Below are 15170 nucleotides of genomic sequence, written 5' to 3' on the forward strand. Positions count from 1 at the left end.
TATTCATTAACATTAACAGTTTTCTCTTAAAACTGATCCTTATTCTAATTCTCTTATTGCTTTATTGGGCAAGTGGGAAGCTGTTGGGTTGCAACAACCCCATGCAGCTCTACAGGCTTGGAGAGGAGTGGCTGGAGAGCTGCTTGGAGGAGAAGGATCTGGGGTGTTGATTGACAGTGGCTGAACATGAGCCAGCAGTGGCCCAGGTGGCCAAGAAGGCCAAGAGCATCCTGGCCTGCATCAGGAATAGTGTGGCCAGCAGGACCAGAGAAGTGATTGTGCCCCTGTACTTGGCATTAGTGAGGCTGCACCTCGAATCCTGGTTATTTGAGTTGGATGATGGAAAGTGAAGATGAAAAATGCTTGTGATATACTGACCAAATTCTGCCAAAATGAATAGTCCCAAGGCCTTTTTTTTTTTTTTACTAATCCAATTCCAGTGTAAATTCTGTGACCTCAGAGGAAATGACAAGATATCTTTTTTTTTCTTGTATGAGATGTTGTATGTCCCGTGAGAAAACCATTTCAAGGTTGTTTCTGACCATCATCTCTGTCCCGTCTTCCATACATGTAAGCAACTCCAATGAATTCAGCACTTTGCATTTGTGTAATCTGTATTTTTAACTCTGTAAAATCAAAAGTCAATGGGATTTGGCTCAGTGAATTTTTGTTTTACTGCAGCATAAAAATATCTCTTACCAGACTAACAACAAGTTGGAATTATTCTAATCCTATTGAGCTCTTGCTAATGAGACAGGCACGTGCAGACATCCAGCTGCCAAGTACAAATTACAGGTACCGTACAGGGGAGGCAGATTCTCGCTTGGAAAAATGAAAATGAATAAAACCAAGTGAACTGCTTGGGGAACTCCCCTGGAGATCCCCACTGAGTTCACAACCTGCACGTTCTCGCTGTCTCAATTGACGTTTCTTCTGTTTCTCATATGTTTTGGATGCTTCTGCTTTTCAGGGAGTTCTAAAAAGCTAATGTATATTTATTGTTGTTTCATAATCCTGTCCTGGTTTGTAATTCCTCCTTCAAAGTTCTTTCTGCAAAGTTCCCTTCCCGAACAATTTTGATCATTCCTATTTGGCAAACAATGTGTTGACTTTTCTTCCTCGGCACATATTTTAATAGAACTGAAACAAGCAAAGATGCCCTTGGCTTAGTATTCTGCAGTGTTAGCAGGAATGTATGCAATCTCAAGAATATTAAGTATTTCTTGCTTGGCTTTTTTCTGTGCCAAGCAAGAAAAAGGAATGGCTCCTGTACCAAGGGACTTAGGTAGGAAATTCAGGTGTGCAGAGTAACATTTTGGATTCAAAGTGATATCACTTCTTTTTTTAGTTAGAGACGCTGCTAGGCTTCAAGGGTTTAATGTTTTGTCTTCGAAGGAGTAAAATGGTGATGAATTACCACAGTAATTTAGGCTGAGGGAGTTGGGCTTCTTCAGCCTGGAGAAGAGAAGGCTCCAGGGAGAACTTATAGGAGCCTTCCAGTACTTAAAGGCAGCCTGCAATGTCTGTGTGGAAGCCGATGACGAGTGGCTTTCCTTAGTGGTTCATATTAGGGCCATTGTTGTTTAACATCCTTGTCACAGACACAGACAATGGGACTGAAGACACTCTGAGCAAGATCGACAATGACACCAAACTGTGTGTCGCAGTTGATACGCTGAAGGCAATGGATGCCGTACAGAGAGACCTAAACAGGCTTGAGAGGTGGGCTTGTGATAACTTCATGAAGTTCAACAAGGCTAAGGGCAAGGTCTAGCTCCTGGGTGGAGGCAATCCCAAGCACAATTATAGGCTGTATGGAGAATGAATTGGGAGCAGCCTGGAGGATAAGGACTTGGGAGTCCTGGTGGGTGAGAAGCCTAACATGAGCCATCAGTGTGTGCTTGCAGCCCAGAAGGCCCACCATGTCCTGGGCTGCATCCAAAGAACTGTGACCAGCAGGTCAAGGGAGGGGATTCTGCCCCTCTACTCCACTCTTGTGAGACCCCTCCTGGAGTTCTGTGTCAAATTCTTGAGTCCTCAGCACACAAAGGATATGGATATGTTGGAGCAAGTCCAGAGGAGACCACAAAGATGATCCGAGGGTGGGAATACCTCTGATATGAGGACATGCTAAGAGAGTTGGGGTTGTTCAGCCCGGAGAAGAGAAGGGTCTGGGAATACCTTAGAGCAACCTCCCAGGCAAAAAGAAAGCTGGGGAGCGGCTCTTGATCAGGGATTGCCAGGACAGGATGAGGGGAATGGTTTTGCGCTCAAAGAGGGGAGATTTAGGTGAGATCTTAGGAAGAATTTTTTTCCTGTGAGGCTGGTGAGGCACTGGCACAGGTTACCAGGGAAGTCGTGGCTGCCCCATCCCTGGAGGTGTTCAAGGCCACATTGGATGAGGCTTTGAACAACCTGATCCAGTGGGAGATGTCCCTGCCCATGGCAGGGGAGTTGGAACTGGATGGTCTTTAAAGTCCCTTCCAACCCGAATCATTCTATGATTCTGTCATTCTTTTCTGTTCTCCATTCATTAATCCAGACTCCTAAACTGACTGGAAATAACCATTTCCTGAACCCAAAACGTTGTACTTTTGGAACTTGCTGGTCTTCTGATAGAATAATTGAAAAAGCGGCTTCTGATGTTGCTTTTCTCCATTAGGAACTTGGGTTGGGGTTTAAACTTTTATGCTATCCATAAAGACATAATCTACAGATATTTAAGGCAAACTCATGTGGGTGAAGGGGAGAAAAAAATCTGTTAGGCTTAAATTCTTTGTTGTTGTGTAGAATTATTTCTCCCTTTTGGTGTAGTAATTGGTCCCTTTAATGTTTTAAACTAAAACAGACTAAAGGGCTGTAAATAGAAGTAAATTTTTCCGGTCAAAATGATGAGCATGAAATTTTCAGTGATGCTTGTTTGTACAGTATTTTCCCAAACCTGGTAATTAAAGAAAACAAGAAGTTCCCAATACAGGTGTTAATTCTGGGAAGATTTCCCTGTTGTTGCATCCAACAGAGCCAGCTGGAAACCGTGGCAGCTGACTGAACAGGAAACGTCTGCTGAGTTTGTCTTGCAGCCTTCCCGGAGTCCCTTTCAGTACTGGAAGCTGCTGTAAGGTCTCCCCAGAGCCTTCTCTTCTCCAGGCTGAACATCCCCACCTCTCTCAGCCTGTCTTCATAGCAGAAGTGCTCCAGCCCTTGGATCATCTTCATGGTCTCCTCTGGACCCGTTCCAACAGCTCCATCTCCTTCTTATGTTGAGGATTCCAGAACTGGACACAATACTCCATGTGAAGTCTCACAGGAGAGGAGTAGAAGGGCAGAATCCCCTCCCGCGACCTGCTGGCCGTGCTTCTTCTGATGCAGCCCAGGACACAGTTGGCCTTCTGGGCTGTGAGAACACATTGCTGGCTCATACCGAGCTTCTCATCAACCAGCACCCCAAGTTCTTCTTCTCAGGCCTGCTTTAAATGACATCATCCCCCATCCTGTATTGAAATTGGGGGTTGCCCTGACCCAGGTGTATTACCTTGCACTTGGCTTCCTTTAGGGTTTTGTAGGATATATTATATTCCTCTGTCCTCCTTGGTGGTGGAGTGGGACAAGTGTGTGTGTATTCTCGTCCTTCCCTCGTGCCTTGTTCCATATGGCAGCACAGATTTGCTTGCTCACTTGAGTTTTCTTAGCTGCTCCTTCTGGGATCATGATCCCCTGTGAAATGGCCTTTTTGTTTCTCTTTTTAAGGTGAAAGTCCTTGAGTGCGTGGTATGACCTACTCGAGGTTGTTTTCCTTTGAAGGGGAGAAGGAACAGTGAATTGGAAGTTTGGGATACATTTCTGTTGACTTTCTGAGAGGGGAAGCATTTCTTGTACATTTTTGTTAAGTTCTTTGTTTATATTTATTTGAGAAGAGCTTTTGCCGTTGAGTTCCTACTCCTTCCCTAATGGTACTGAGTTCAAAAAAAATCTGTCAAATACCAAACCTTCCTGTGACCTGGTGGTTGTCACTGAAGATACTCCTAAATAAACCATTGTGAAATGGGTTTACTCCTTTATTATTTTTCAGTGATGTGCAAACAGGTCTCCTTTACATTCCAAATTTTACTGTTGAGAACAAGTGACTTATGGTGAGAAAAGTGGATATTTTCTTTCCTGCTGGACAGCACGGTATAGAGCAGGAGATACTGGGTTTAGAACCAGAGATACTGGTTGTAGTTTGAGTGGACCTCATTGTTTTAACAAATCCAAAGTGGAAAATGTTATGGTAGCAAAGAGCAGCAGCAGTGTTCAGCAATGGAGCAATTCAAGTTCTGGAATCCCCAACAGAAAAAGGATATGAAACTGTTGGAACCATTCCAGAGGACCATGAAGATGATCCGAGGGTTGGAGCACCTCTGCTATGAGGACAGGCTGAAGAGAGTTGGGGTTGTTCGGCCTAGAGAAGAGAAGGCTCTGGGAAGACCTTCTGGCAGCCTTCCAGTACCGGAAGGGGAAGGTACAGGAAAACTGGGAAGGGGCTCTTGATCAAGGAGTGATGGGATAGGATGAGGGGGAATGGCTTTAAGCTGAAAGAGGGGAGATTTAGAGGAGATATGAGGAAGAAATGTTTTCCTGTGAGGAGAGTGAGGCACTGATACAGGTTGCCCAGGGAGGCCGTGGATGCCCCATCCGTAGAGGTGTTCAAGGACAAGTTGGATGAGGCTTTGAGCAGCCTGCTCCAGTGGGAGGTGGTCCAGTAAGAGGATGATCTTTAAGGTCCCTTCCAACCCAAACCATTCTATGATTCTGTGAGTCTCTGGAAATACGATAACTAATGGATAACTTTTCCTTTTCATAAATCCAGTAGTGTAGTGAAAAGCTTCAAAACTTCTGAAAACTGGGATAGTAAAACACAATATTTATATTGTTTTTATTTTCTCGAAGTACATCGTTTGCTACTGAACACGAGACAGGCACATTTAGGTGAAATGAACTTCACTCAATGTAGCGTGCAAACCTATAAAAGACTTCCTACTCTATTAGATAACTTCAAAATATCCCTGTTTTGGTCGTGCGTTTCTCCATAGGACTTTATCTACCAGTGATGATGTTGAGGACCGAGAGACTGAGAAAGGCCGCCTGGAAGAAGCATATGAGAAATGTGACCGGGACTTGGATCAACTCATTGTGCAGCACTACACTGAGCTCACCACAGCGATACGCACTTACCAGAGCATCACCGAGCGCATCACCAACTCCCGCAATAAGATCAAACAGGTGAGATCTGGTTTTGTGTGCATTTCTGTGTTTGCATGTGTTTGATAGTATGTTCTCTGGGTACAAATCTGTGCAACTCGGCTGTATCCATTTCCTGTGTCCTATACTTTTATTGGTAATATAATGTTCTAAGCTTCTTTTTTAACCTTTTATTTAATGGAATAATACAATGGTTTGGATTGCAGGGACGTCAAAGCCCATACAGTTCCATCCCCCCTGCCATGGGCCGGGAAACCTCCCACCGAACCACACTGCTCAAAGCCCCATCCAGCCTGGTCTTCAACACCTCCGGGGATGGGGCAGCCACAACCTCCCTGGGCAACCTGTGCCAGTGCCTCACCACCCACATGGTGAAGAATTTCTTCCTAATGACTAATCTAAATCTTCTCCCTTACAATTTAAAGCCATTCCTCCACATCCTGTCACTCCACACCCTTGTACAAAGTCCCTCCCCAGCTTTCCTGGAGCCCTTTCAGGTACTGGAAGGCTATAAGGTCTCCCCAGAGCCTTGTCTCCTCCAGGCTGAAGAAGCCCAACTGTCTCAGCCTGTCTCATCCCAGAGGTGCTTCACCCCTCGGATCATCTTCTTCGCCTCCTTTGGACCCATCCAACAGTTCCATATCCTTCTTTGTTGGTCCAGAACTGGACCCAGCACTCCAGATGGGGTCTCACAAGAGCAGAGTAGAGGGGGAGAATCCCCTCCCTCACCCTGCTGGCTCCGTTTCTTTTGATGTAGCCCAGGATATGGTCGGTATTCTGGGCTGCATTTCTCTCTCTCTTTACTGAACTACTTGCCATCATTCTTAACTAAAAAGTGAATTGACAAAGCTCTGTTACCCACAAAAAACGAACTAGGCCTTGTTTTCAATTCGCACTCTGGCATGGTTAGGAGTGGACCGTCCAGTCCTAACACGGTGGCAGCAGCCTGTGTCTTACTAGCAAGTTGTGTTCCATGAGATCTCTCTTTGTGAGCACAAGTAATTAAAAGGCAAAACAAGAGGGGGATATGAAGTGCGAAGCTTCACGGTGCCCCCTGTTCATTTATTGTCTGGGCATGTTGCTGTGAGTTTTTTGATATCTAAGGTCTGCAAAGTTAACACCTTTCCATCTAATCTGTTCGTGTTTTGATATGTTGGCCTCCAACCACCTCCTAAAGAGTCTGGGTGATTCACCAGCTTGCTTTTCACTTGGAGAATATGAATTTTAGTGCTATTGCCAAACTCGATTCTGTTGTGTGAATGTGCATGAACTCTGTGCTCCCATATCTTTCAGTGTTTTGAGTGCTCACACTTCAGTATCGTGCCAGTAAATAACTCTGGTACTCTTTGTTTTGGACTTGCTCCATCTGCTCTCTCCCCGCAGCAATAGATTCATTCTTTGGTCTGTTGTTCTATCTTTTACTTCCTGTGTAGTTTCTGTACCGGAACTTTGCGAACCAGGCACCAAATCTGTTAATTGTTATTTTTTCCCTTGGCTCTGTGAAGGCCTCAGCTTAAAATCTTCCACAGCAGTGCGTGAGGAGCAGTTGGCTTTTTCCCTTATGGGGCTGTGTGATGACCCTTCTGGCTTTTAAAATTAATTTAGCATTTTCAAAGAAAACGCGACCATTCTGATGCTTTCCAAGGGTAAGAGTTCATTCTAGGATTTATGTACCAAGATCAGTGCTTTGAAAGTAGAGATCAATTGCTCTAAATTTGAAATGAACTGCAGCCACTGGCCTGTTTTTGCACAGTGTACTCTGCTTTGCAGAGGTCAAAACAAACGTAGAAGGGTGTGACCTTTTGGTCCCGCCTAGAAGAATGACTGTAAGGGTGGAGAACCTTTTGATATTTAAGTTTTCTTGTTAGTTTTGGTCAATATGTATTGCAGCAGCTTTGACCTAATCTTATTGGAGCCCTCAGCTCTGGTTTGTCATCAGTCATTTTCTTTTGACGTTCACCTCTTGTGGAAGGTGGATGATCGCTCAGGCATTGACTTGCATTAGGAATTGTGGAAGTGAAAGAGTCCAGATCCCTCTGTGTACCTACCTTTTCAAGCAGTTCTTGTATGAATTCCTTTTGGGAAAGGCTTAGTTTTGATTCTATCTTTAGAGGTGTTACTGCTGTAAAACGAAATTATAAAATAGAAGCAATTTGGTCTACCAAGGGAGATTCTTTCTTAAAGACTGGTTATTCATTCCTTCCTCTCCTCCCAGATGTAGGTATAGTTGATCTTCTGTGCTCCAGGCTTGGGGAAGAGTGTCTGGAAAGCTGCCTGGAGCAGAAGGAGCTGGGTGTGCTGGTTGTCAGTGTCTGAATATGAGCCAGCAGTGTTCTCAGGTGGCCAAGAAAGCCAATGGCATCTTGGCCTGTATCACAAACAGCGTGGCCAGCAGGAGCAGGGAGATGATTGTGCCCCAGGACTCAGCATTACTGTGTTCAGTTTTTGGCTCCTTACTCCAAGAAGGACATTGAGGGGCTCAGTGCATCCAGATAATGGGAATAAAGCTGGTGAAGGGGCTGGAGAACAAGCATTGTGAGAGGCAGCTAAGGGACCTGGGGTTGTTTAGAATCATAGAGTAATTTTGGTTGGAAGGAACCTTAAAGCCCATCCAGTTCCAACCCCCTGCCATGGGCAGGGACACCTCCCAGCAGACCGGGCTGCTCAAGGCCCCATCCAACCTGGTCTTAAACACCTCCAGGGATGGAGCATCCACAACTTCCGTGGGCAACCTGTGCCAGTGCCTCACCACCCTCATTGTGAAGAATTTCTTTCTAAAGTCTAGTCTAAATCTTCCCCTTCCAATTTCAAGCCATTCCCCCTCATCCTGTCTCTCCAGGGCCTTGTTAGGAGTCCCTCCCCAGCTTTCCTGTAGCCCCTTTGGGTACTGGAAGCTGCTCTAAGGTCTCCCTCGAGCCTTCTCTTCTCCAGGCTGAAAAACCCCAACTCCCATAGCCTGTCCTCTGCCTGTTATTGTATTGAAATTGTAGTCTCTTCTGATATCTGTTCTTATGTAGCATTGTTCTTTACTGGTTGTCTGTATTTTGTTCCATCTATGTGTGTCGTATGTATTTTTGTAAACTGCCTGTCGCTGGACAGGGTAGGAGAACGTGCAGCTGAAGTGGGATTTCTGGAGTACTTTGAAGTCTCATTATTTAAAAATAAGTCTAAGACCCTACTTCTGAGAGTCTCTCTTCATGTGTAATTCAGTGAGAGTTCAGCCTGAGAAAAGGTTGGGCCCTAAGTATTCATAACTTCTCACAAAAACAAGAGTGGTGTGAAAGCAATGTGTGAAGCTGTGTTGTTAATTGCTTCCATATTTTAATATGTATTAGCGATTTGCATTATGCAAGAGAAGCGAGGCTATACTGACCTTACCAGAGGATACTGGGAGAACCTGGAAGCAGGGAATGCAGAAAGTGTTCTCATCTGAGCAGAAAGTATGGAGAAGCAAAACCTTTGATGTTTCAAAAATGCAGTAGGAGAGTAGAGAATTTGCCAGTTAGAGAGGAGTGTGTGAGGCCAGAAAGCAAATTGAATGGCAAACACCAAGGTGTTTCTGTGGGTAATGTGATGACCTTGATAAATAATGGAAATGCTGATTTGAACTGTATTGTAACTGCTATTCGTTCCGATGAAACTGCATCTCTTACTGAAAAGAAATGGCATTGCTCAAGGTGTTAGGAAAACCACTGTAGTCATAGAATCATAGAGTGATTTGTGTTGGAAGGGACCTTAAACCCCATCCAGTTCCAATGCCCATGCCATGGGCAGCGACACCTCCTACTGGACCAGGCTGCTCAAGGCCCATCCAATGTGGCCTTCAGCGCCTCCAGGTATGGGGCATCCACAACTTCCCTGGCCAAACTGTGCCAGTGCCTCGCCACCCTTATTGTGAAGAATTTCTTCCTAATGTCTAATCTAAATCTTCCCCCTTCCAATTTAAAGCCGTTTCCCCTTGTTCTATCACTCCAAACCCTTGTAAACAGTCCCTCCCCAGCTTTCTCGTAGCCCACTTCAGGTACTGGAAGGCTATAAGGTCTCCCCAGAGCCTTCTCTTCTCCAAGCTGAACAACCCCAACTCTCTCAGCCTGGCCTCATAGCAGAGATTCTCCAGGCCTTGGATCATCTTTGTGGGCTCCTCTGGACCTGTTACTTACTTAGACCCCTCGTCGTAGATAGTCAGGTTTCAAGAATGGACACCAGCCTTAAAGAAAGGAAGTGATGTGCCAAAAGATTTAATAGGCAGATGGAAAATATTTACAGCAGAAAAATGAGTAGTAGTTTATTTGCTTTCACTGATAATTGGATTCTTACTGTATCCCAAAATACTGAATTGATTTTTGGAAAATGTGCAAATATGCCTTTGTTGTTCTTAACAAGATCCTACGTTTGTTCATGTTGTGATGATTCAGTTAAATTTTCACTAGTGGTACAAAATATGAACAACAGAACACTTGACTGAAAGGAGTTCTGGTTTGTATACATTTCTTTTCAGGCAAAGGAATAGTGAGAATTTTTAAGGATTTGGTTAAAGTCTTGTGCTATTTTTGACATTCCTAATGAAATGAATGTGGGAAAGGGCTGTTCTGTGTTAGAAGCACCAGTTACAGGGACAGATTTAATTAATCTTTTGACACATTGCTTGTAGGTGAAGGAGAATTTGCTATCGTGCAAGATGTTGCTGCATTGCAAGCGGGATGAGTTGCGCAAGCTGTGGATTGAAGGGATTGAGCACAAACATGTCCTGAATTTGCTGGATGAGATAGAGAACATCAAGCAAGTGCCTCAGAAGCTGGAACAGTGCATGGCCAGCAAGCGCTACCTCAACGCAACGGACATGCTGGTAAGGTGCGGTACCTCATGGTACCCTCCAGAAACACTGGTCAGCTCTCTGATTGTCTGCAGACAGACCTGCCCTTTGTTTTAATTGTTTTTTTTTTCCTGCTTAGTTTCTTCTTTTAGAATCGTAGAATCATAAGAATGGTTTGGTTTGGAAGGGACCTTAAAGATCATCCAGTTCTCTAACCCCCTGCCATGGGCACAGACACCTCCCACTGGACCAGGTTGCTCAAGGCCCCATCCAACCTGTCCTTGACACTTCCCTTTGCTGCTTTCTTGTACTGGAATTTCCATTTTGTTTTGTTTTGGTCCTTCCTGACCAAAGGAACAGGACTCAGGCCTGCAGTCTCCCATCCTGTTCGGTCAGCTCTTGTCTTTCAGAGCTGTCGCTGGTTGTTTATTAGTCCTGATCCCGACGCTTTCCGTAACCATCAATTCTTTACCCATTTCATCTGCACATATGATTTACTTCTGCTTTTGCAATTTTGTTCTTTAATGTGTAATTAATTTCCTAGACACTTGCCTGTATCATTTTCTTCACTTATATCTTATCAACTATTTCAAACCCATTTTTGTTATGGAAGAATTATCTTCTTTCTCTCCTATTTCATCCCCTTGAATACACTCACAACTCTGGTCATTATTCAAAGGAGAGACTGACTTTCACCATTTAGGTGTGTTTGCCTCTTATTGTCATTTTCTACATCTTTTAACAGGACTTTTAATCCTTTCTACTTATTTCCAGCTTTCTAAAAATCTTTTCCCCCTCCCTTCAAGTGTTTTTCCTCCTCAGTTCCATCTCTTTTATAAGCATGCTTTTCATTTCCCATTTTGTAGTAGAGGTAGAAGTTTCCTGAACTCTAATAACAATCTTGTTCTTATCTCTCGTGTTTCTGAACCTAGCAAGAACACTTCCTCACCAAGCTCCAGTCCTTTCTTTCCTGGCATTGTCTTCTTCCGTTAGTTAAAAACTTAACCAGGGAGGTGATGTTGGACTTGATCTTCAAGGTCTTTTCCAACATAAGTGATTCTGTGATCCTTCCCCTCTACTCGGTCCTGACACGTGGAGTGCTCGAGTCCAGTTCTGGGCTTCCCACTGCAAGAAAGAGATGGAGTTACTGGATCAAGTCCAAAGATGGTTAAGAGACAGGAACATCTCACATGTAAGGAGAGGCTGAGAGAGCTGAGACTACTCCGCTTAGAGAAGAGAAACCTCTGGGTTATAATGTCTGATGGGAAGGTGCAGAGAAAACATAGAAAGACTTTTCTCAGTGATGCAGCAACAGGAGAAGAGACAGTGGGTGCAGATTGAAACATTGGAAATGATATCTGAATGTAAGAAAACACTTTTTTTGCTTTAAGAATGGTTGAGCACTGGAATAGGTTGCCCAGAGGGGTTGTGGAGACTCCATCTGTGGAAGATGTACAAACCCTGACTGGACGGGGTCCTTGGCAAATGACTGTAGGTGGACGTACTTGAGCAGAGGGATGTGTTAGATATTCTGTAGAGGTCCTTTCATCCTTAAGCAGTCTGTGATTCAGAAGTGAAGGCAAAAGAAGTTTGTCTGTTCTTATTCCTCTTTGTTTTTGCCCAAGTATGCCTTTAAGGAAATCTTTTCATTGCCTTATTTTGTTATTGGTTTATTCAGGCTTTGAGCAACCTGGTCCAGTGGGAGGTGTCCCTGCCCATGGCAAGGGTGTTGTAACTGAATGGGCTTTAAGGTCCCACCCAACCCAAACCATTCCGTGATTCTGTAATACCTTCCTTTGCATTTCTCTCAGCTGTGCCTCTTCACTTCTTTCTAGTAAGCCATTGTAAGAGGATAAAGAGCTAGCAATCTTAGAGTTGTCACTTCGTATTACTAGAGCCCAGAGTTGAACTTTAATTTCCTTCTTTCTTTTTTATCTCATTTTACCTTAAATATGACTTTCTAAAAGTTACCTTGTTCCATCTGAACATTTTCAGCAGTTGGATGCCAGTCTCCTAAGCCCTTTCTTGGACAGTGTTTGTAACTTATATGGATTTTTGTTGCTGCTGTCACATCCTCTTGTCTGACTTCACTCTGCCATCCCCTTACTGCTCATGTTCTGCTTTTATGCTTCACCTAGTGCGATCATTTTCAATAATCTGGTCACAATTTTCCCTTGCTTCCTTTTGAAAACCATTTTCACAGGAAGCCTCATCTTGTTCTCCTCAGAGTTTCACTGTCATAGAGTCATAGAATGGTTTGGGTTGGAAGGAACATCAAAGATCATCCAGTTCCAATCCCCCTGCCGTGGACAGGGACACCTCCCACTGGACTAGGTTGCTCAAAGCCCCATCCGACCTGGCCTTCAACACCTCCAGAAATGAGGCAGCCACAACTTCCCTGGGCAGCCTGTGCCAGTGCCTTCCCACCCTCACAGAAAAACATTTCTTCCTAAGAACTCATGTAAATCTCCCTCTTTCAGCTTAAAACCATCCCCTCCTCATCCTAACCCTGCCCTCCATGATAAAGAGCCGTTCCTCAGCTTTCCTGTAGACCCTTCAGGTACTGGAAGGTCACTATAAGGTCTCCTCGGAACCTTCTCTTCTCCAGGCTGAACAACCCCAACTCTCTCAGCCTGTCCTTGTGTGGGAGGTGCACCAGCTGCCATTATTTTGTTTTGTTTTCTTTTTTAATTAAAAAAAAATATTTTCAGAAGGAAATTCAATAGAAGTAATTAATTTTCTATCTGGATTATAAGAAAGGAAATGTAAGAAGAAAAATAATGATGCTTAGGCTTTATCGTATAATAGGCTTTTATAAATGGTTTGCAATATATGCATTTGTGATATCTAAGAACCACGGAATGGTTTAGGATGGAAGCGATTTTAAAGCTCAGCCAGCTCCAATCCCCTGCCATGGGCAGGGACACCTCCCACTGGACCAGACTGCTCAAGGCCCCATCCAACCTGGCCTCGAACACCTCCAGTGATGGGACAAACACAGCTTCCCTGGGCAGCGTGTGCCACTGCCTCACTACCTTCAGAATATGATGGTGTACACTTTATTGCATGTGCAGTTCATGTGCAAACACATATGTGTTTGTGTGTGTAGGGAAGGTTGACCAGCACTGTGAGACTGAGCCAATATTAGACTTCTCTGAAGCGTGGGCTTATGTAGGATATACCGTATTGGTTTTGTTGTTTGTGTGTTTGTATTCCAGTATAGAGTGTGTTTTCTAAGAAATCAAGTTATAATTATACAAAATTATGAGGAGCAGCTGAAAGACTTGGGTTTTTTTTAGCGTGGGAAAAGGAGGCTGAGGGGAGACCTTATCACTGTCTGCAACTGCCTAAAAGGAGGTTGTAGGGAGGTGGGTGTCGGTCTCTTCTCCCAAGTGACAGGTGATAGAGAAAGAGGAAATGGCCTCAAGTTGCACCAGGAGAGGTTCAGATTGGACATCAGGAAAAATTTCTTCACCGAAAGGGTCATCAAACACTGGCAGAAGCTGCCCAGGGAGGTTGTGAAGTCCCCATCCCTGGAGGTGTTTAAAAGCTGGGGAGATGAGGTGGTCATGGATGTGATTTAGTAGTGGGCAGGTGTGGTTGGACTTGATCTCAAAGGTCTTTTCCAACTAAGCGATTCTATCGAAACCAGCGTTTAAATTATTTTTATTTTTGTTTTTCATGTCAGGAATGCAGAGCAACCTCACGTGAAAATAATTTTTTTCAGCAGTTTATTCACACTGGCAATTCTCATTTGAAGAGAAGCGGAGCTGTAATAAAGAAATAGTAACCTACTTGCATTTGGATTTTTTTCATGGCCAAAAATTGATGTAGGCTCATTGGCTTTTGCCTTCTTCTGCTCACACGCTGTCTGCAAGTCTGTGATGTTGTAATCACTTGCTGGCTGCAGGATAATTCCTTTCTCCTTTTATATGATATGACTATTATGTAAAATAATTGCTAATCTGTCAGGGATGCCGAGTGTATAGAGATCTTTCTGTCCTTTTGTTTCATTCCTCAAGGTAAACAGATGCTCATGGCTTATAAAAAGCCCAGAGTGATCTGACAAGGAGCTTGTCTCCCTCACACTGAAATTGGAACACTGATTAATATTGTTGCCTGTAGCCTTGTGAGACGTGCAGGCAAAATTAGACATTTGCAGTCGTCGCATTAGGTTGATGCAAGCGCTCTAATGGCATAATTTCTGGTTGCTGCATTGCATTGCTGCAGTCTGTTCTTTGTATTCTGCTCGCATTAAGTGGTGTAATTTTTGCCACTGAAGCATGTTTCAAACCTCTGCATTTAAATAGAAATTTTAATTCCTTTATTGTTTTGAAAAAACGGCTGAAGATGGCTTGTTACAGGTTTCATTATCACTTAAAACTCTCCAGCTGCTGGTTCAAATGTGCAATGACTGAGTAAAGCCAGGAAGAATTGTTAATAAAAGAACAGCAGCTTTTCCCAGTAGAACAAACACAATGCGAAGGTGTTTTGTGACATCTTCCATTTGTACAAAGTTAAAAATTTTTAGTGGCAACTTCTTCGGTTTTGACTCTGTATCCATCTAGAGTGACACAGACGAGCTCCAGGTATCGTGTGTTCATGTTTCGTGTTCCTCCGGCATCTTGATACAATCATGGAATTGATAGGTTGGAAAAGACCTTTGATATCATTAAGTCCAACCGTACCTGTCCACTACTAAACCATATCCCTGAGCACCTCATCTACCCATCTTCTAAACACCTCCAGGGTTGGGGGCTCCACCATCTCCCTGGGTAGCCTCTGAGAACCCTTACTGTGAAGAAATTTTTCCAGATGTCTAATCTGAACCTGCCCTGGTGCAACTTGAGGCCATTTCTTCTTGTCTTATCACCTGTCACCTGGGAGAAGAGAGCAACCCCCACCTCGCTACACCCACCTTTCAGGGAATTGTAGATAATGTTAAGGTCTCCCCTCAGCCTCCTTTTCTCCTGGTCCCTCAGCCGCCTCTCATCAAGCTTGTTCTCCAGCCCCTTCCCCAGCTTTGTTGCCCTTCTCTGGATGCGCTCCAGCCCCTCAATGTCCTTCTTGTACTGAGGGGCCCAAAACTGAACCCAGGATTTGAGGCGTGGCGTCACCA

The 15170-nt window shown here is 44.1% G+C and overlaps 1 protein-coding gene across 1 annotated transcript in view; it reads left to right on the plus strand.

Moving 5' to 3' along the window:
* The window catches only part of EXOC4 (exocyst complex component 4), a 479192-nt gene that overhangs the window by 18801 nt on the left and 445221 nt on the right, over positions 1 to 15170 (plus strand). The window contains exons 2-3 of the mRNA XM_054084687.1: positions 5070 to 5259; positions 9890 to 10084. Of these exons, the coding sequence (XP_053940662.1) occupies positions 5070 to 5259; positions 9890 to 10084 (385 nt within the window). The remainder of the gene's footprint in view (positions 1 to 5069; positions 5260 to 9889; positions 10085 to 15170) is intronic.

Source organism: Cuculus canorus, chromosome 1, assembly GCF_017976375.1.
Source record: "Cuculus canorus isolate bCucCan1 chromosome 1, bCucCan1.pri, whole genome shotgun sequence".
Classification (NCBI taxonomy): Eukaryota; Metazoa; Chordata; class Aves; order Cuculiformes; family Cuculidae; genus Cuculus; species Cuculus canorus.